At 42.0% G+C, this 23,313-nt stretch overlaps 2 protein-coding genes across 2 annotated transcripts in view; one reads left to right on the top strand and one right to left on the bottom strand.

The window, feature by feature from the left end:
- The window catches only part of SMURF2 (SMAD specific E3 ubiquitin protein ligase 2), a 116,431-nt gene that overhangs the window by 80,536 nt on the left and 12,582 nt on the right, over positions 1-23,313 (bottom strand). The gene's annotated exons all lie outside the window — the stretch shown is intronic.
- On the top strand, positions 1,073-21,713 carry LOC105718295 (small ribosomal subunit protein eS10-like). Its single transcript, XM_064369169.1, has 2 exons — positions 1,073-1,154; positions 21,155-21,713. The coding sequence occupies exons 1-2, from the start codon at positions 1,073-1,075 to the stop codon at positions 21,679-21,681; spliced, it is 609 nt and encodes a 202-aa protein (XP_064225239.1). The 3' UTR covers positions 21,682-21,713.

Genomic DNA, 23,313 nt, shown 5'->3' with positions numbered 1-23,313 from the left:
TTTTCTTTTTTTTTTTTTTTTTTGAGACGGAGTTTCAGTTGTTACCCAGGCTGGAGTGCAATGGCGCGATCTCGGCTCACCGCAACCTCCGCCTCCTGGGTTCAAACAACTCCTGCCTCAGCCTCCCGAGTAGCTGGGACTACAGGCCTGCGCCACCATGCCCAGCTAATTTTTGTATTTTTTAGTAGAGACGGGGTTTCACCTTGTTGACCAGGATGGTCTCGATCTCTTGACCTCGTGATCCACCCGCCTCAGCCTCCCAAAGTGCTGGGATTATAGGCGTGAGCCACCGCGCCCGGCTCTACTTGTTTTCTTAATAAAGAAAATGAATTTACTTCTTACTGTTATGGAGGCTAAGAAGTCTAAGGTCAAGGGGCTGCATCTGGTGAGGGCCTTTCTGCTGGTGGGGACTCTCTTCAGAGTCCCAAGGCAACACGGGTCATCATGTGGTGAAGGGGCTGAGCATCTACTACTTTTTTAGAACAATTTTATTTAAATGTAATTGGCAATACATTCACATATTTTAGGCACACAATTTTCAGGGCACATCACCAACCCACCTTAGCTGGAGCTGGAAGACCAGCTGGCCCAACCTCTGTCTGGTATAGGGCCCCACTCCAGGGCACACTGCCACCTTGTTTCGGGAACCATCTCTGCCATGAGGGTCTGAAGAGCAGCCACCCTGGGGAGAGGAGAGAGCCAGACATGGGGGCTGACCCTGGCAGGGCCATTCTGGCATGGCGGCCACGATGTGCAAATGTTTTCAAGTCAACAAACATTTACTGAGCATTTATGATATGTAACATGAATATCTGCAACAAGGACCCCAATAAGACAGCCCCTGAGAAGAACATGTTATATGGTGCCCATGAAGACCAGAGGACCTTCCCGGAGCTGCAAGGCCAGCAATCCCACTGGAATGAGTGGAGCTGGCCTCCTCACTTGCTCCAGATTGTGGCCTGACTGCTCTACTTCTTCACTGTGATCAGCTTTGAGGTCCTTGTTCCCTTCCTGCTTCACCACTGGGTGCCCACTAGCTAGCTCTAACCTTGGGAAAGTGTGGTGCTGGTGCATGGATCTAGAAGAGTCGAGGCGATGGATGGCAGAACATGGCAGAGGCCTGGTGCTGGGTTCACAGCCTCAAGGAGCACAGGGTAGGGCAGAGCAGGTTGGGCCCGGTCCAGGGACCAGCTGCTTACCTGCCTGGCCTTCAACCACCATTTGACCCCTGCACCTGATAGTATGAGTAGACAAACCTAAAGCACCTGGGAATATTTAAAACCCTGCACAGATGTGAATCTTATCAACTGGTGTACCACAGGTGTAATCACAGAAAAGAACCTTAAAACCATCTTTAATTGTGTTCAGAGCTAAACAAAAGACAAATTAGAGAGTAATTTATTCCATTAATGAAAGAATGCACTTTTCAAAAAATAAAATGTACAATTTATACACACACACACACACACACATATAATGTGTATATATACACCTGAATAACACAACCAACCCTTTCTGCTACATTTTGCCATTTACTTATGGGTAAAATCTAGAGAGAAAAATAGTTCCTTTCACCTGCTTTGGCAACTTCGTGCCTCCTCAAAACATGATTATACACTGTAAGAGTATGTAAGAACCTTTAAAGCAAATCAGAGCAATCACTGCACTGTAATTAAAGGGACAACCAGACAAGCATAATCCACACGTTTTTCAAGAGATGGGATTTCCAGAGGAACCAACTGATGCCCTAGGAAAGAATCTTGGAAACTCAGACTGATGCCTTAGGATAAAATCTTAAAGACAAGACTTTTTATTAACACTGTAGTGAAAAGAATGGCTAGAGGCCGGACACAGTGCCTCATACCTGTAATCCTAGCACTTTGGGAGGCCGAGGTGGCAGGATCACTTGAGCCCAGGAGTTTGAGACCAGCCTGGGCAACAAATGAGATCCTGTATCTACAAAAAATAGAAAAAATTAGCCAAGTGTAGTGGCATGAGTCTGGAGTCCCAGCTACTCAGGAGGCTGAGCAATCACTGCACTGGAATTAAAGGGATAACCAGACAAGCATCTACAAGTTTCTCAAGAGATGAGGTTTCCTTAGGAACCAACTGATTGTCCTGGGAAAGAATCTTGGAAACCCAGACTGATGTCTGAGGACAAAATCTTGAAGACTTTTTAGTCACACTGTAGTAGGAAGAAAGGCTAGAGGTCTCCTCCTCTGGGAGGATCGCCTGAGCCCTGGGAGGTCAAGGCTGCAGTGAGACATGATCACGTTAACTACACTGCAGCCTGGGCAACAAAGGGAGACTCTGTCTCAAAAAAAAGAAAAAGAAAGGCTAGAGAGAACAACAGATAAACTGATACTAAAAAAAAAGATGATGAAAAGCATGTTAACAGAATTTTAAGGAAAACATAGCAAAAGGAGATTGCAAACAGAAAAAACAAAACTATAAAAAGAGAGGCCAGGAGAAACAAGCATGTTAATAAACAGGTAAACTAACTCAACAACCAAAGAAAGCCTACTCAGAAACCACTTACAGGAAGAACTTTGAACACCCACCAAATAAGGCTTAAGAGAAGAGTTTTGACCTGAAGCCTACAAAAAAATGAATCTGGTTACCTGACTGCAAGAAAAATACTTACCCTGAGACCTAGGCTGCTGATAGAGTAAGTAAAGGCTTTAGAACCAGGGGGAGATGTAGAGAAAAGTTACAAGACAATAACCCTGTTAGTCAAGTCTCATGGGAACACAAGGGGAAATAAACTATACCTGGAAGGAGGTATTTAATATTTTAAACAAGTGTCAAGCCAAGAGACATGAAACTACCCATTTTTCAACTGTATACAGTTTGAACCCAGAAATGCTCTCATAGTATTAATATTAGCCATAAACCTGACCTCAGTGAACAACAGGACAATGAACGACAGATTAGTCACTTGAGGTGACTGGAAAGAAAAATCAACTGTTTTTGCCTCTGTGTGGTGACATATAAAGTTAATGCAGGCCAGGCATGGTGGCTCACGTCTGTAATCCTGGCCCTTTGGGAGCCCAAGGTGGGCAGATCACCTGAGGTCAGGAGCTCAAGACTAGCCTGGCCAACATGGTGAAACCCCATTGCTACTAAAAATACAAAAATTAGCCGGGTGCGGTGGCGGATGCCTGTAATCCCAGCTACTAGCTGAGGCAGTAGGATCTCTTGAGCCCAGGAGGCAGAGGCTGCAGTGAGCCAAGATCACACCACTGCACTCCAGCCTAGGCAACAGAGCAAGGCTCTGTCTCAAAAAAAAAAAAAAAAAAAAAGTTAATGCAAATTAAGCAGTTAGCAAAAATTCTAGAAGAGATTTGTTTATGAGAAGCTTCTGATTTTCAAGTCTTCACGTACTCATCAAGTAGAAAATCACTTCATTTGAGAGATTATCAGCTAACTGGGAATTTCTAAAAATATAAGATCCTACTCAAATTAAATGCCATAAAAGAAGAAGAGCCTGTTACCCTGCAAGTGTGCAGAGAGCTAACTGGCCAAAACACAAGAAATTAGTTCCTGCCACTACACCCAAACTGGTGCAACAGGTTAGGTTTAAGCAGTAAGGCAGAAACATAATATTGTCAAACCTAAAAACTTGTATTTAAATGCTCTATTTGGGGACAACTACTGGAGGCAATGGGACAAATCACAGTCCACCCAGAGTTGAAACAAATTTAGCAGAAAAAGGCTTTAAAGCTGTCCTTAGAAAATTATGAGAATTTTGCCCCTCAATTTGCGTCTCATTAGCTGAACTGATAAAAGTAAGAACGAGTTGCTATACAAACTTGTTGAAGGCTCCAGCTAAGGGCTGTCCTTCATATGACTGGGGAAAACTTAAAACATATCCTTGAAGGCCCTACTTTCAACAAGCACTCAAATATCTCTAGAGTCCTTGAAAAGCAACTATTAGTGGAATGTAGTGGTAAGGTCAAGACAGAAAGTCTCTGCTTCATCAGTTAGAGCACTAGTATCCTCCTTAAGAGCAGCTTCATAAGACTTCTGGGGAAAGGCTGAGTTAGTGCATAAAAGAAAGGTGAAGGCCATGTGTAATGGCTCATGCTGTAATCCCAGCACTCTGGGAGGCTAAGGCAGGAGGATCACTTGAGCCTAGGAGTTCAATACCAGCCTGGGGAACATAGCAAGACCCTATCCTACAAAAAAACTTTAAAAATTAGCCGGGAGTGGTGGCGCATCCCTGTAGTCCCAGCTATTTGGGTCGAAAGAAAAGGCAGAGTGGGGCGGGGGGGGGGGGGGCTTACAGAAAGAGAGAGAAAGAGAGAGAGAGGTGAAAACAAGGATACACATGAGAGTAGACTATTCTATAAAAGTAGACTACTCCTGAAAGGAAGAAATGAAGGAGTTAAAGGAAATGGGCTAAGGAAGGCCTTTAAAGATATGAGACACATATGTATACTTAAATTCTGAAAGAATATAAAAAGAGTACTTAATATGACAAACTTCCAGAGTCCACAGACCTTGACTGGCCATCTTTGAAAACCCACCCAGCTCCTAAAATCTACTCTCTCAGAACACAAAATGCACTTAAACACCCCCTCCCAAAAAACAAAACATCATGAAGCAAAAAACAGAATTTGACATAACCCTAATTCTACTTCTGCCCTCATTTTCACACTTTTTATTGAATGTGAGAAATATTTACACAATAATAGTCATTGAATGTTTATTACTTCGCAGACATGGTGCTTATACACATTATATGAATTAGCTTATTAAATACCAGAGAGGATCAGCAACATGGGGTCACCCAGCAAAGCTGCACTTTGCTATCATATCATAACATCTATTAACCACTCATTACTCTAGTATTATTCTAAGCCTCTCTTTTTTGGGGGGTGGGGGACAGAGTCGGGGGGTGGGGGACAGAGTCTCACTCGCCCAGGCTGGAGTGCAATGGTGTCATTTGGGCTCACTGCAACCTCCACGTCCTGGGTTCAAGCGATTCTCCTGCCTTAGCCTCCCAAGCAGCTGGGATTACAGGCACCCGCCACTCTGCCCAGCTAATTTTTATATTTTTAATAGAGACAGGGTTTCACTATGTTGACCAAGCTGTTCTTGAACTCCTGACCTCAAATAATCCACCCACCTTGGCCTCCCAAAGGGCAGAGATTACAGGCATGAGCCACCACCTCTGTTTTTAAAAAGGGGCAGGTAGGGGGAAGCAAAGCTAAATTTTAATCTCTAGAAGTTTTGACTTGGCATATCAATCACAAATTTCTCCATTACCTCAGATGTCTGAAGCTAGACTGGCCAAAGTGTCATGTAATCCATACCACATGGTTAATAACTGACCAGGTCCCTACATACTCCTAACATCAACCCTCCCAGGAAATGTGTGCTGATTAAAGCAAATGCATCTCCAATTGACATAGACTGGGCAGCTGTGGGAAAGAGACATGGGCAGGAAAAAAACAAAAAACACTTAATTCAAAACACATACTCAGCCTATTTGACCTAAAGCCTGGTCTTAAAAGAACTTACAAATGCTTCCTATATCCTTTTTTCAGCTGAAGGGAAAAATAAGACAAAAAATAACCACTTCGGGAAAAAAAGAAACTGTTCAAAGGCCTCCAGTCTTCTTTCAAGAGACCTAAACAATTTAAGAAGACAGTGTAACACCTTACAGACAGGAATAAAACACATCTGGCTTCAAATTCCAGCTTCCCACACTTAAGAGGACTGTGAGCCCTTGGACAAATTACTTAACTTCTCTGAGATCAATGTTTTCTGATGACAATATTATGATAATATTTGTACTCACCTACTTCACCATATTATTTTGAGGATTAAGTGAGATGACTTACGTAAAGAGTTTCTTAAAACTTTGCAAATAGGGATACATAGTATTTACTGTTATAACAGAAGGTAGAGGCTGGTGTGGTGGCTCAAGTCTGTAATCACAGTCATTACAGCCAAGTCTGTAATCCCTGCCTTTGGCAGGCCAAGGCAGGCAGATAGTGTGAGCCCAGAAGTTCAAGACCAGCCTGGGCAACCTGGCGAGAACCTATCTCTACAAAAATTAACCAGGCATGGTGGCACGGACCTGTAGTCCCAGCTACTTGGGAGGCTGAAGTGGGAGGATGGCCTGAGCCCAGGAGGCTGAGGCTGCAGTGAGCTATGATCACACCACTGCACTCCAGCCTGGGTGACATAGCAAGACCCTGTTTTGTTTTGTTTAAAAAAATAAAAAAAACTCTATATCCAGGTATTGGGAGTCAATCAGGGTCTCTCAAAATCAAATAGAGGAAAGAACAACTTCAAAGAGAAAGCAGAGTATAAAAACAAAAACAGAGAAAGAACTTTACACTGAACTCTCCGTATCCACCCCAGTATCATTCTATCCCAGCTGAAAACATTTATTAGCTGGGTAAAAGTAATAAATATTTACATAAATCCCTTTACTATTTATAATTATTAAGAATAACCATGAACTGTGTTATATTCACTTTGTTGCAAGTTTAAATTCCAGGATTCAACTAGCATCATTGTTTTGTTGTTCATGTAACATGAATTATCTAACTGATTAAAGACATTAGAGAATCTGTAAAATTCTGGTCCCTACAATTCTGAGCTTTCAATAATACGCTGAAAACACCGAACAACTTTCAATTCCGAACTTTAGAGGTAACTTACAAACAAAGGCAACTACCAAGAGGTTAGCCCCCTGCCCCCCAAAAAAAATGTTGTGAAGTTTTATACTCTCCATACAAAGCTACTGTAAAAAAAAAACAACATAAAATTTAAATAGGCCAGGCACAGTGGCTCACGCTTGTAATCCCAGCACTCTGGGAAGCCTAGGCAGGCAGATCACCTGAGGTCAGGAGCTTGAGACCAGCCTGACCAATATGGCAAAACCCGTCTCTACTAAAAATTCAAAAATTAGCTGGATGTGGTGGTGGGCGCCTGTAATCCCAGCTACTTCAGAGGCTGAGGCATGAAAATCACTTGAAGGTGAAGGTTGCAGTGAGCTGAGATCCCGCCACTGTACTCCAGCCTGGGCAAGTCTGTCTCAAACAAAAAACAAAAACAAAAAAAAGAATAACTGGCTGCTAGTGTTCTTGGAGCTAAGCAGTACAAGAGGGGTGGGAGTTTCACCATTTAAAGATGTAGCCAATCCCCTCAGTTTCAGTGGCATTCCTATACCATCTTCCACAGCACCAGGTATTCCTGGGTCTGCAGACAGCTTGGCTTTCTCCACAAGATAAATTTTGACTTTTGTGAGGTTGGGGGAAGAACACTCATCTGCCTGCCTAGGATGAGGCATGTATAGAACTTTTCACAGACTTTAAACCATTTCCTGCTTTCAGCTTCACATCTTGCCTGCAACCTCAGAGATACCTGGAAACTTCAATACCTGAATCTTTCTAGATATATGGCTAGAACCATGCAAGGAATTGGTATTCGCCTCTGCAGATATTTTATATTCCATTTTCTCAGCTAGTTAATCTACTCCAACCACCTTCCATTTCCCTGAAATTTTTTGACACCACTTATTTGCTGCCTCCTGTTCTTTCTGCTCTTGCAGATTTATGCTGTTTTTATTCCCTTACTTGCTGTGCCTGGAGCTTGGGGACAGAGCAGAAATAAACATGTCTGTTCAATTCAAGCTTGAATTTTCATTCTTAAAAAGAAGACACAGTCCTTGAATAGTTTTTATCTGATGCTAATATACATCCTGGGTGCATTCATATTTCATGAAGCCTGAAGCTTACAGACTTTGGGGGCTCCACTTTATGAGTACAGAACTGGGTATGATGGCCAATATTCAATTTAGAATGAGAAAATAAATCATAAACCTTAACAAACTAGCAAAAGCCACAAACACCATAGCCTAGAAAAATAATAATATTTGTTATGACAGTTTTTTTCAGTTTGTTTCCAGATAAAAGTCATATAAGGCCAAGCACGGTGGCTCATACCTGTAATCTCAGCACTGTGGGAGGCAGAAGTGAGTGCATCGCTTGAGGTAGGGAAGTTCAAGACCAGCTTGGCCAACATGGTGAAACGCCATAACTATTAAAAATACAAAAATTAGCCAGGCATGGTGGTGCACACCTGTAATCCCAGCTACTCAGGAGGCTAAGGCACAAGAATCGCTTGAACCAGGGAGGCGGAGGTTACGGTAAGCCGAGTCACACCACTGCACTCTGGCCTGGGTGACACAGTGAGACTAGGTCTCAAAATAAATAAATAATAAAAGTCACATGACATGAAAATCACCATGTTAAACTGTATAATTCAGTAATTTTTAGCACAGTCACAGTGCTGTACAACCATCACCAATATCCAATTCCAGAACATTTCCATCACCCCAAAAAACCCCCATACATGTTAGCAGTCATTTCCATTCTCCGTCCTCCTCTCCACTAGCAACCCGAGAATCTACTTTCTGCCTCTCTATGGATTTGCCAAGTAGAATTACACAATACGGCATTTTGTCTGGCTTCTTTCACTTAACCTTATTTTTTGAGCTTATCCATACTTATAGCATACATTATCAGCACTTTATTCTCTTTTATGGCTGAATAATATTCCATTGTATAGAAATGCCGTATTTTTTTATCCATTCAGTTGATAGACATCTGAGTTGTTTCCACCTAACTATTTTGGCTATTACAAATAATGCTACTATGTACAAGATTTTGTGTGAACATGTTTTCAGTTCTCTTATGTATATACCTAGGAATGGAATTGCTGAGTCATAGAGTAACTATGTTTAACTTTTCGAAAAACTGCCAAACTGTTTAGCACAATGGTTGAACTATTTACATTCCCACCAACAATGTATGAGGGTTCCAATTTCTCCACATCCTTGCTAACATTTGTTATTTTCCCATTATTATAACCCTTCTAGTGGGCGTGAAGTGGTATCCCATTGTGGTTTTCATTTTCATCTCCCTAATGATTCATGATATTGGGCATCTTTTCACGTGCTTTGTGGCCACTGATATATCTTCTTTGGAGAACTGCCTATTCAAACCCTTTGCCCTCTTTTTTTTTTTTTTTTTTTTTTGAGCTGTGGTCTCATTATGCTCCCTAGGCTGTCCTCAAGGGATCCTCCCACCTCAGCCTCTTAAGTAGCTGAGATTATAGGCATATGCCAACACACCTGGCTAGCTGCCCATTTTTTAACTGGATTGTTTGTCCTTTTATTTTTAAGTTTTAAGAGTTCCATGGCCAGGTGCGGTGGCTCACGCCTGTAATCCCAGCACTTTGGGAGGCCGAGACGGGTGGATCACCTGAGGTCAGTTCAAGACCAGCCTGGTCAACATGGCGAAGCCCCATCTCTACTAAAAATACAAAAATCAGGCCAGGCGCTGTGGCTCACGCCTATAATTCTAGCACTTTGAGAGGCCGAGGAGGGTGGATCACTTGCAGTCAGGAGTTCAAGACCAACCAGGCCAATACGGTGAAACCCTATCTCTACCAAAAATATAAACATTAGCCAGGCGTCGTGGCACATGCCTGTAATCCCAGCTACTCAGAAGGCTAAGACAGAAGAATTGCTTGAACTCAGGAGGTAGAAGTTGCAGTGAGCTGCGACTGTGTGCCACTGCATTCCAGCTTGGACAACAGGGTGAGACTCTGTCTCAAAAAAAAAAAAAAAAAAAATTTAGCCGGGCATGGTGGTGTGCACCTGTAGTCCCAGCTACTCAGGAGGCTGAGGCAGGAGAATCACCTGAACCCAGGAGGCGAAGGTTGCAGTAAGTTGAGATTGTGCCGCTGCACTCCTGCCTGGGTAACAGAGCAAGACTGTCCCCGCCCCAGAAAAAAAAAAAAAAAAAGAGTTCTTTATATATTCTGTATAGTAGACCCTTATCAGGTATGATTTACAAGTATCTTCTCCCATTCTATGAATTATCTTTTAACTTTCTTGTTAGTGTCCTTTTGGACACAGAGGTTTTTAATTCTGATAGAGTCTAGGCTGGATGATGCAGTGGCTAATAACTGTAATCCTGCCACTTTGGCAGGCTGAGACAGGAGGATCTCTTGAGCCCAGGAGTTTGAGACCAGTCTGGGCATTACAGTGAGACCTCATCTTTACAAAAATAAGTAAGATTTTTTTTTTTAATTGACAGAATCCAAGGTCTTGTGTTTCCATCTAAGAAGGTTTTTTCTGAGACTGAGTCTTGCTCTGTTGCCCAGGCTGGAGTGCAGTGGCACGATCTCAGTTCACTGCAATCTCTGCCTCCCAGGTTCAAGCAATTCTCCTGCCTCAGCCTCCCAAGTAGGTGAGATCACAGGCACTCACCACCGCCACTGGCTAATTTTTGTATTTTTAGTAGAGATGGGGTTTCATCATGTTGGCCAGACTGGTCTCGAACTCCTGGCCTCAAACAATCCACCCTTCTTGACCTCCCGAAGTGCTGAGATTACAGGCATGAGCCACCACACTAAACCATCCAAGAGTCTTATGGCTTTCATTGTTACATTTACTCTTTAATCCATTTTGAGTTAATTTTCATATATGAGGTAGAGGCTCAACTTCATTCATTTGCATGTGGAAATCCAGTTGGTCCAACACCATTATTTATTTGTTTACTTTTTCTTGAGATGGAGTCTCACTCTTTTGCCCAGGCTAGAGTATAATGGCGCGATCTTGGCTCACTGTAACCACTGCCTACCAGGTTCAAGTGATTCTACTGCCTCCGCCTCCCGAGTAGCTGGGACCACAGGCATGAAACACCACACCTGGCTAATTTTTGTATTTTTAGTAGAAACGGGGTTTCACTTATTGGCCATGTTGGTCTCGAACTCCTGACCTCAAATGATCTGCTAACCTCGGCCTCCCAAAGTACTGGGATTACAGGCATGAGCCACCACCTGGCCCCAAATCCATTTTTTAAAAAGACTAATCTTTCCCCATTTAATGGTTTTTGGGCCCTTGTCAAAAAAACAAAAACAAAAAAAATCAAATGACCACAAATGTATGAGTTTATTTTTGGACTTTCAATTCTATTCCATTGATCTACATCTCAATTCTTATACCAGCACCACACTTTCCCATGAGTTTTTCTTTTCTTTTCTGAGACAGAATTTCACTCTGTTGCCCAGGCTGGAGTGCAGTGTCTCGATCTTGGCTCACTACAACGTCTGCCTCACACGTTCAAACCATTCTCCTGTCTCAGCCTCCTAAGTAGCTAGGATTACAGGCAGACGCCACCAAACCCAGCTAACTTTTTTATTTTCAGTAGAGACAGGGTTGCACCATATTGGCCAAGCTGGTCTTTTAACTCCTGACCTCAAGTGATCTTCCCGCCTCTGCCTCCCAAAGCTCTGGGATTACAGTCATAAGCCACTGCATCCGGCTCCCATGAGTTTTGTAATGTTATTTTCTATAGTGATAAAAGAAAAATAATTCAGTCCTTCTAGCATAGCTGAACATATTTTTGTTCTTATTGTTGCTGTCTGAGATAGTCTCACTCTGTCACTCAGGCTGGATGGAGTGCAGTGGTGCAATCTTGGCTCACTACAACCTCTTGCCTCCCAAATTCAACTAATTCTTGTACCTCAGCCTTCAAGTAGCTGGGATTACAGGTGCCCACCACCATGCCAAGCTAGTTTTTGTGTTTATAGTAGAGAGTGTTTCATGCTGGTCAGGCTGGTCTCGAACTCCTGACCTCAGGTGATCAGCCCACCTCGGCCTCCCGAAGTTCTGAGATTACAGGTGTGAGCCACCGCGCCCAGCCAATTTTTGTAATTTTATTAGAGACATGGTTTCATCATGTTGGGCAGGCTGGTCTCAAACTCCGACTTCAAGTAATCTATCTGCCTGCCTCAGTCTCCCAAAGTGCAGGGATTACAAGTATAAGCTACCACACCCAACCTGTTGTTGTTATTATTGATGACTTAGAAAAGTTTTCTTTTAGCACAGGGCCATTACCAGCAATGTTATATAAACTTTTAGGACTATGGTCAAACCTGGGAAAATTATTAAAAAGTTTCTTTCATATGAAGCTGTAAAATTTTAAGGAATTTTCCCCAGACTGGTTTTTGGCATCAAATCTTGTTTTTCCTCTATTAACCATGCACTTTGGGTGCCAGATGCCATAGGACACATTCATATTGCTAGATCACCTCTAGCTTTGCAGGTTTATGTCACCATGCCACATAAGTTAGTACAACAGACAGAATATTCCTAGAAACCATCTCCATACTGGGATGGCTAGTAATACCCTGACTATAGACAAAGAGACTGTGAACCACATAAACATATCCTGCTAAAATCCAACTAAATATATCTTCAAGTCAATTTCCCCATAGCCAGACCCCAAAAGTGCCCACAGCCATTTCAATGCCACCCAATGTAAGGAAAAGTGTAACAAAGGGGAAGTCAGGTAAAAAGACAGCATTCTTAGCTGACTGTGGTTTAGATTAACTTACATTTGCAAATTCTTCAAAAACATGTGACCACATACTAGCAAAGTTCTGTTTCTTGATCTGGGTGCTGGGTTATATATGTGCTTTCAGTTTGTGAAAAATCTTAAACTACACACTTATAATCTTTGCACTTTTCTCATTCATTTATTATATACCAATAAAACTTTTTTAAAAATAACCAGGTGAACACATTGCTAGGGTCCCTCCCAGATCCTCAGATTAGGTCTTGAAAATTAAGCTTCAGGCTGGGCATGGTGGGTCACACCTGTAATCCCAGCACTTCGGGAGGCTAAGGCAGGTGAATCACTTGAGGTCAGGAATTCAAGACCAGCCTGGCCAACGTGGCAAAACCCTGTCTCTACAAAAAATACAAAATTTAGCCAGGCCTGTTGGTGCACATCTGTAATCCCAGCTACTTGAGAGGCTGAGGCAGAAGAATCACTTGAACCCAGGAGGCGACGGTTGCAGTAGGCCAAAATCACGAGACTGCACTCCAGTCTAAGTGACAGAGACTCATCTTAAAAAAATGAAAAGAAAATCAAGCTTCATTAGTTTCAAAGAGATAATAGCAAACTGGATATCACAAGATGTGGTGTCTAATACCAACTATACCATGAACTACCCATGGGACTTGGAGAGACACATATACCTCCTCAAGCAAGTTTCTCATCTAAAATGGGAAAGTTTAAGTTAGACTGTAAACTCTAAGACCTCTTTCCAGTAGTCATTTAAGAAATACTTCCCAAGTACCCCCTTAGTATTTAGCATTACATTAGTTAAATGAAACACGCACACAATCCCTGCCCTGAAGGCACTCCTCATCTAGTAGGGATTAAAAAACAATAAGCAGCATTAGGTAAAAACTAATCTGAAATCTGAATAAATATGGATTTTAGTTAATAAGAGTGTACCAATATTGGTTCCTTAATTGTAACAAATGTACCATACTAATGTAAGACATTCCTTAATAGGGAAAACTGGTTGTGGAAATACAGGACTCTACACTATTTTCAGATTTAGAGATCTTTAGATTTACAGATTTTTCTGTACATCTAAAACTATTCTAAAATCAAAAGTTTATTTTTAAAAAGATAATAAAGAGGTAAATAAGTGAATACTCAAAAGAAATTGTGTCCAGTTCTCTGAAGTTAACAGGATTTTATAGACGTAGCATAATAAGAGGAGAGACTTTAGACAAACTAGTCAGGAACTCTTTGAGATATTATAACTGACATAGAAAAATAAGAAGCAACAAGAGAAAGAAAATTCCTTCAAAATAAAGAATATATATAAAGGCCCTGAGGTGGAAAAGAGATTGGCCTTTTCAAGAAATTAAAAGAAAATCCATGTGACTAACACATAATGAGCAAAGGAAAGCCCAGTCAATCGAGCCAGATTATACAAGGTCTTGGATAGTGTCTATCTCATTCTAAGTATAATGGAAAGACACTAGAGGAAGCAAGGAAGTAAAATCAGCCAATTCCCTTTTTTCTTTTAAATTTTTTTTACTTTATTTTACTACACTTGATCTTAGCCAAAATACTTTTTTCTTTTTTTTTTGAGACAGAGTTTCACTCTTGTTACCCAGGCTGAAGTGCAATGGCGCAATCTCGGCTCACCGCAACCTCTACCTCCTGGGTTCAGGCAATTCTCCTGCCTCAGCCTCCTGAGTAGCTGGGATTACAGGCACGCGCCATCATGCCCAGCTAATTTTTTGTATTTTTAGTAGAGATGGGGTTTCACCATGTTGACCAGGATGGTCTCGATCTCTTGACCTCATGATCCACCCGCCTCGGCCTCCGAAAGTGCTGGGATTACAGGCGTGAGCCACCGCGCCTGGCCCCACTTTTTTCTTTTTTAATTCATGAAGCTACTGTGGAGAATGAATTGTAGATGGTTAAAAAAAACTATGAGGCTGGGCGTGGGGGCTCACACCTGTAATCCCACCACATTGAAAGGCCGAAACAGGCAGACCACGAGATCAGGAGATCGAGACCATCCTGGTCAACATGGTGAAACCCCATCTCTACTAAAAACACAAAAATTAGCTTGGCATGGTGACGCATGCCTGTGATCCCAGCCACTCAGGAGGCTGACACAGAAGAATCACTTGAACAAGGGAGTCGGAGGTTGCAGTGAGCTGAGATGGTGCCACAGCACTCTAGCCTGGCAACAGAGTGAGATTTCGTCTGAAAAATAGGAGAACACTAACATTCTTTTATTCTTAAACTTGAATTATAATATTTTTTCAATACAAAAATCATTCCAGAGAATTCAAGAATTAAATTCACATATTTATATGAATTATTCAGATAGTGTCTGCGTTCTTTTTACCAAGCTGCTTCTCTATGACCTTTTTAATCCTTTACCAACATATTTATGGATTTTATACTTTAATAAGCTATCATAACTCTTCTAGAGGCTGTTGAAAATTTTTATGCCATTTGTTAAACGCTCCGTAATAAAATTCCTGGAAATTTAAAGGTAGAACACAAAACAAATTACGAACGCTGAAAAATTGTATCTATTAGATTAATATACCAAAGAATAAATAGTCCAATCCAAAAAAAGCAAAAAGTAGCAGCACCTGCTGCCACTGCCACCACCTGTGACAATTTTTTTTTCTTTTTTGGTTCCTCAGCTGGAAGACAATTTTTTAAATGGCTACAAATTCTTTGAAAATTCTTCCACCAAGAGATAAGAGTTTATGTTCCCTCTTGTTGAATCTAGAATAGCCTATAACTAACCTGTTTTGTGACCAGTAAAACGCAGCAAGGACTTCCTAGGCTAAGTCAGAAAAGGAGATGTAACTTTCACTTTGTTCCCTGGACAATTCCTGCTGGTGCCCTGAGCCAGTCTTGTTATCAGCGTAGCTGCCCTGAAGCTGCTATAAACTAGCCCATGTAGAGAGACCACATGGAGGCTCTGACATGACCTGAAGCGAGAGATATATCAAGCCAGCCCCCAGCTATTCCAGTTCCAGCCACCATCTGAATAAACACACAACAGACTCTGGGCCAAAATGACCCAACTGAGCCCCTTCCCAAATCCCTGACCCACAGAAACCATCAGATAATAAAACTATTAGGGTATTTCTTGGGAGGGAGGCCTCTAAGTTTTAGAGTCTTTTTGTGTGTGTGTGCTATGATCACACCTGTGAACAGCTACTGCACATCAGCCTGGGCAACATGGTGAGACCTTGTTCCTGAAAATAATAATAATTAAGAAAAATAGAAAAGTGGCCAGGAAGACAAGGAGGGGAATAATTGTATACGTATGTCTTTTTTTTTTTTTTTTTTTTGAGACAGAGTCTCATTTTGTTGCCAGGCTGGAGTACAGGCTGGATCTCAGCTCACTGCAACCTCCACCTCCCAGGTTCAAGTGATTCTCCTGCCTCAGCCTTCCCAGTAGCTGGGACTACAGATGCACACCACCATGCCTGGCTAATTTTTTGTATTTTAGAAACAGGGTTTCACTGTGTTACCCAGGCTGGTCTCAAACTCCTGAGTTCAGGCAATCCACCCGCCTTGGCCTCCAAAGTGCTGAGATTACAGGCATGAGCCACCGAGCCCGCCTGCATGTCCTTTTTTTTTTTTCCTTTTTCTTATTTAGCCATTTTTTTTTTTTTTTTAATTCAAGACAGGGTATGACTATGTTGCCAGGCTAGTCTCAAACTCCTGGGCTTAAATAATCCTCCCGCCTCAGCCTTCTGAGTAGCTGGGATTACAGACATATGCCACCACACTCAGTTGAAAATGCATCTCTTAATGAGACGGATGGAGTTTTCTTACTTTCAATTACTTAATGCTTCTATTAATGAATATTACTTATTGCTGGAATGAGTCAGGGTACAACATAAATTCTATTACTATTTTTCATTTCATAAATATAAATGCAAAGAAAACCTATTCACATAAATAAGTAGACAAGAATGAAAAGAATTTTGTTATAGCAATGCCATTAAATTAATTCTTACAGTTAAATACCAAAAAAATTACCAAGATCTGTAATTTTTAAAATTTTTCTGGGAAATAATAGTATTTAACTTCACTATGTCTTATAATTTTATATTTTTTTTAGACAAGTCTAGCTCTGTTGCCCAGCTTAAGTGCAGTGGCGTGGTCTCAGCTCACTGCAACCTCCATCTCCACGTTCAAACAATTCTCATGCCTCAGCCTCCCAAATAGTTGGGATTACAGGTGTGCACACCATGCCCAACTAATTTTTGTATTTTTAGTAGAGACAGGGTTTCACCACGTTGCCCAGGCAGGTCTCGAACTCCTAACCTCAAGTGATCCACCTGCCTCAGCCTCCCAAAGTGCTGGGATTACAGGAATGAGCCACTGAAATTTTTTTTGTTTGTTTTAATCAAGACAAGGTCTAGCTCTATCACCCAGGCTGGAGTGCAGTGGCACAATCTTGGCTCACTGCAACCTCTGCCTGCTGGGCTCAAGCCATTCTCCCACCTCAGCCTCCCAAGTATTTGGGACTACAGGTGTGCACCACACACCAGGCTAATTTTTGTAGTTTTCGTAGAGACAGAGTTTCACCATGTTGCCCAGACTGGTCTCGAATTCATGAGCTCAAGTGATCCACCCGCCTCAGCTTCCCAAAGTACTGGGATTAAAGGCATGAGCCACCACACCTGGAACTATAAAAATTATTTTTAATGGTGAGCTAAAAACTTGATCAAGTCCTTCAATTTTGTTGCAAGTTAAAGAATGGAATCTACCTGACTTGTGAAAAAATGCTACCCAGTCACTGATATCCCTGCCTTATCACCAACATTCTGATTTGTCTCTCCAGTGGTGTGGAAGGTCTCACACCACAATGCACTATTCAAAATGTCTGGTCAATGTGCCTTTCTTCGTAAAGTGGAAGGTAGAAAATATAAAAGACAGATCAACTTTAGAATCTAGAAAGCCCCCTTAGAAATACCTATGGGCTTTCATTCCATTTTTTTTTTTTTCTTTTTGAGACCAAGTCACCCTCTGTTGCCCAGGCTGGAGTGGAATGGCGCGATCTTGGCTCACTACAACATCCACCTCCCGGATTCAAGCAATTCTCCTGCCCCAGCCTCCCGAGTAGCTGGGACTAGAGGCACGTGCTACCACACCCAGCTAATTTGTGTATTTTTAGTGGAGGCGGGGTTTCACCGTGTTGGCCAGGAAGGTCTCAATCTCTTGACCTCGTGATCTGCCTGCCTCGGCCTCCCAAAGTGCTGGGATTACAGGCATGAGCCACTATGCCTGGTAGGCTTTCTTTCTTTCATTTTACCATCATTGCATACAGCACTAACTCTAGCACTGACTGTGGTTATTTTATCCATCAAGTCTTGTCTGGTTACACTGCAAGTTCTCTGAAAGCAAGATAAAGATCTTAACCTTCTCTTAAAACTCTAGAGCCTGGAGCCTATACTTCAGTGTTAGACGCATGTAAGACTCCCAGAAAGTTTACTGAATGAATATGTAAATATGAGCGTATTTCATCACTATTCTAAGTCTTCTTTCTGGCCAGAAAAAAACACAATTGGGGTTAACTAAGCTGGAAATCACACTAAAAAAAAAAATCTGAAGAAACTGGGAAATACAAAATTAAAACATAGGAAGCTTCAAATTTTACCACAGTGAACTTCTGGTACCTCTATCCTCATTTCTAAAGAACTGGAATAGAGGTCAGGCGCGGGTAGCTCACACCTGTAATCCCAGCACTTTGGAAGGCCGAGGCAGGCAGTCCTTGAGGTCAGGCCTTTAAGACCAGCCTGGCCAACATGGTGAAACCCTGCCTCTACTAAAAATACAAAAATTAACTAGGTGTGGTGGTGGGCACCTGTAATCCCAGCTACTCGGGAGGCTGAAGCAAGAGAATCGCTTGAACTCCAGATGGGGAGGTTATAGTGAGCCAAGATCACACCACTGCACTCCAGTCCAGGTGATAGAGGGAGACTTGGTCTAAAAAAAAAGATTTAGAGAACAAATCTTTTTTCATCAAATAAAAGATGCTCATTTCATTTTCACTGGTCCAGAATACCTACAAAAATACCTTGGCAGGCACAATGGCTCCCATCCGTAATCCCAGCTATAAGGGAGGCTGAGGTGAGAGGACTGCCTGAATTCCAGAGTTCAAGACCATCCTGGGCAACATAGTGAGATCCAGTCCTTAAATTTTTTTTTTCTTAATTAGCTGGGCACAGTGGTGAGTGCTCATTGTCCTAGCTACTCAGGAGGCCGAGGCACGAAGACTGCTTGAGCCTAGGAGTTCCAGGCTATAAGTGAGCTACGATCATGCCACTGCACTCCAGCCTGGGCAATGCAGTGAGACTCTCTCTTAAAAAATAAAAAATAAAAATAAACAGAATCTCAATAGTAATTAAATGAGACAATAAATAAGAATACCTTAAAACCACAGAGCTCTGAAAATAATGTTAAATTATCTTCCTAACATTGACAGACTACTTACATGTGACTTTTCTTAGGTGATACTCCAGAAACAGATTTTATTCCAGTGAATATTAGTGATCTTCATTTCGTTAAGAAATTTATGGGCCAGGCGCAGTGGCTCACGCCTGTAATCCCAGCACTTTGGGAGGCCAAGGCGGGTGGATCACGAGGTCAAGAGATCGAGACCATCCTGGTCAACATGGTGAAACCCCATCTCTACTAAAAATACAAAAAATTAGCTGGGCATGGTGGTGCGTGCCTGTAATCCCAGCTACTCAGGAGGTTGAGGCAGGAGAACTGCCTGAACCCAGGAGGCGGAGGTTGCGGTGAGCCGAGATCGCGCCATTGCACTCCAGCCTGGGTAACAAGAGCGAAACTCCGTCTCAAAAAAAAAAAAAAAGAAATTTATGTAGAGTGTGGTAAAACACTTCTATTCATCAAGTCAAATACTGACAAATGAACACTTCAGTCCTGTATCTTTATAACTTAATGTTGTTGAAATTACTAAGCTACAAATGTTAGTTAATTCAGTAATGACATCACGAATAGAGATCTTAAGCTTCAAATGAGGTCCTTGAGATCATGAAAGCCTTTTTTCAATTTTATCATTCTTTAATTCCCAAGTGTCTCACACATGTAACTCCAGCACTCTCGGAGGTCAAGATGGGAGAACTATTTGAAGCCAGGGGTTTGAGACCAGCCTGGGAAACATAATAAGACTCCATTTCTACAAAAAATTTAAAAATTACTCCAGCATCATGGCACATACCTATAATCTCAACTACTCAGGAGACTGAGGCAGGAGGATCACTTGAACTCAGGTGGTCAAGGCTGTAGCGAGCCATAAGCCTGAGTGACACAGTTAGACCCTGTTTCAAACACACACACACACACACACACACACACACACACACACAAAACTTACTGAAGTACTACATATCCAGTACTATGTTAGAAATAGTATTTTGAATGTATCAAATATCATTTTACTTTTCTTTAACTTAAACATTGTTTTCATCCTTCTTCACAAAAATTTCCTAAGTTCAACTGTAAAAAAGCTCTATCAACCTTATTTATGGTATTAGATTCATATAATTCTGAATAATCTTACCAACCAATCAGTGTTTTCTTCTTCACTGGAGGAAGAAACTTATATGTAAAGCCTGATAACACAAGATTACACAAAAATAAAAGTAGAATAGTTAACTACTAATGTTTGCAACTCTACTATCTACTCCTACAACATGTAGCATTTAAAGTTTACATAAGAAAGTTCACACTAAAGTATGATTTTTCATTAATTGTTGGAGTCAAATTTTCACAGTTTCTAATCCTTCAACATCATTTATTTCAAGTAGACTCATTTAGACTTTGGGTTTCAGTTCTACAGTTTTTTACATACCCTTGGTATCGATCAGTGCAGAAATACCCCCATCTACTGGCAAGAGGTGACGCTACAGGCTACTTTTGAAAGTGCCAGCATGCTACAGGTAAATTTACTGTCATAAAGACTGCACCAAACAGCTCCCCTATCTACAACCCTACTCCCAAAATCCTGAGCCATCCAAACTATTCCCCAAAGCTCTTCTACTTCTGACCAAAAATTGGGGGATGGAAAGAACAGAGAAGTACAGTTAATTGGTTAAATGTCTGCCATATTAAGATAAAAATTGTTTATAAAAATATAAATATATATCTTAATATTTAAAATATTAAGGCTGGGTGCAGTGGCCATGCCTGTAATCCCAGCACTTCAGGAGGCTAGGACAGGCAGATCACTTAAGATCAGGAGTTTGAGAAACAGCCTGGCTAACGTATTGAAACCTTGTCTCTACTAAAAATACAAAAAATTAGCCAGGCATGGTGGTGTATGCCTGTGGTCCCAGCTACTGGGAAGACTGAGGCAGGAGAACTGCTTGAACCAGGGAGACAGAGGTTGCAGTGAGCTGAGACTGCACCATTGCACTCTGTTGCACTCCAGCCTGGGCAACAGAGCAAGACTCTCTCTCAAAAATAAAATAATGAAATACATGAATACTTCATGATATGTTAATACTCTAAAGTATACAAGACATTTATGCCTTTTTTTCCCCCTCCCTAGTTAGGATTTCAATCCAAAATGCGTACTTTAAAAGACATGTATCATTTAATATATATATATATAAATCATGGTTAATGTCGTACCTGCTATAAAACATCATTGGCTTTGACCAACTTCTTTAAAACAAAATCTGTGGTCAAAAATGACAAAGTAAGTTTACATAAAACTTTACACCTTGACTTTCCAGCCCTGGCCCCGGACCCTACAGCCGCCGAGGTGTTGATGCCTAAGAAGAATCAGATTACCATTTATGAGCTCCTTTTTAAGGAGGGAGTCATGGTGGCCAAGAAGGATGTCCACATGCCTAAGCACCCGGAGCTGGCAGACAAGAACGTGCCCAACCTTCATGTCATGAAGGCCATGCAGTCTATCAAGTCCCAAGGCTATGTGAAGGAACACTTTGCCTGGAGACATTTCTACTGGTACCTTACCAATGAGGGTATCCAGTATCTCTGTGATTACCTCCATCTGCCCCCAGAGATCGTGCCTGCCACCCTACGCCACAGCCGTCCAGAGACAGGCAGGCCTCAGCCTAAAGGTCTGAAAGGTGAGCGACCTACAAGACTCACAAGAGGGGAAGCCGACAGAGATACCTACAGACGGAGTGCTGTGCCACCTGGTGCCGACAAGAAAGCCGAGGCTGGGGCTGGGTCAGCAACCGAATTCCAGTTTAGAGGCGGATTTGGTTGTGGACATGGTCAGCCACCTCAGTAAAATTGGAGAGGATTATTTTGCATTGAATAAACTTACAGCTAAAAAAAAGGTAAAAAAAAAAACAAAAAAAAAAACTTTACACCTTGAAAAGTATCTTTCATATACATTATTCCACCATATTCCTAAAATAAATAAGACTGCCTTGTTTTTTTTCCAGACCATGTCTCGCTATGTTGCCCAGGCTGATCTCACTCTTGTGCTCAAGTGATCCTCCAGTCTCAGCCTCCTAGACAGCTGGGATTACAGGCACACACACACCATCACACTTGGGCTTTTAAAATTTTTTTTCCCCACAACTGGTCTAAACACTTTCATCTTAAACATGTATTTATAACTAAAGGCACAAGCACAGAGAAAATACATGATTTGCTTAGATACACAAAGCTTATAGGTTGCATAACTAGGGTATGAACCCAAATTTTCTAACCCCAAATTCTATACTCTCCACAACATTCTGACTACCTCTTACAAAATTACCAAGTATGGCCAGGCATGGTGGCTCACACCTGTAATCCTGGCACTTTGGGAGGCCAAGGCAAGCAGATCACTTGAGTTCAGGAGTTCAAGATCAGCCTGACAAACATGGTGAAAACCACATCTCTATTAAAAATACAAAATTAGAGCCTACACACAGTGGCTCACTCCTGTAATCCCAGCACTTCAGGACGCCAAGGTGGGCGAATCACGAGGTCAGGAGTTCTAGACCAGCCTGGCCAACATGGTAAAACCCCATCTCTGCTAAAAATACAAAAATTTAGCTGGGCGTGGTGGCACATGCCTATAATCCCAGCTGCTCAGAAGGCTGAGGCAGGAGAATCACTTGAACCCGGGAGGCAGAGGTTGCAGTGAGCTGAGATCATGCCACTGCACTCCAGACTGGGCAATCCAGACTGGGCAATAGAGTGCTACATTCTAAAAAAAAAAAAAAATTACCAAGTATATCTTACACAGAAAATAATATCTACATTATGGATTTCTGCTTTGTGACAGTACCTAGAAATGCATGGTCATTTTTTTAAAATCTTCTTATATTTTAATAAAACTAAGTTTCTTCCTTTCTTTTGCCTTGTGGAAAAAATAAACACATAAAATAATGCAAGCAAGAACAGGTCAAGTGCAGCAATGGCTCAGGCCTGTAATCCCAGCACTTTGGAAGGCCAAGGCAAGGGATCACTTGAGGCCAGGAGTTCGAGACCAGTCTGGGCAACCTAGTGAGGCACCATCTCTACAAAAAATAAGGCCAGGCGCAGTGACTCATGCTTGTAATCCCAGCACTTTGGGAGGCCAAGGCGGGTGGATCATGAGGTCAGGAAATTGAGATCATCCTGGCTAACACGATGAAATCCCATCTCTACTAAAAATACAAAAAAGTTAGCCGGGCATGGTGGCATATGCCTGTAGTCCCAGCTACTCAGGAGGCTGAGGTAGGAAAATCTCTTGAACCCAGGAGGTGGAGGCTGCAGTGAGCCAAGATCACACCATTGCACTGCAGCCTGGGTGACAGGGCGCGCATCTGTCTCAAAATAAATAAATAACCTGCCAGGCGCCGTGGCTCACACCTGTAATCCCAGCACTTTGGGAGGCCAAGGCAGGCGGATCACAAGGTCAGGAGGTCAAGTCCAGCCTGGCCAA

Source organism: Aotus nancymaae, unplaced genomic scaffold (genome assembly GCF_030222135.1).
Source record: "Aotus nancymaae isolate 86718 unplaced genomic scaffold, 86718_ANA_hifiasm-v0.15.2.pri h1tg000089l, whole genome shotgun sequence".
NCBI classification, from domain to species: Eukaryota; Metazoa; Chordata; class Mammalia; order Primates; family Aotidae; genus Aotus; species Aotus nancymaae.
This window is presented reverse-complemented; position numbering and strand designations above follow the sequence as displayed.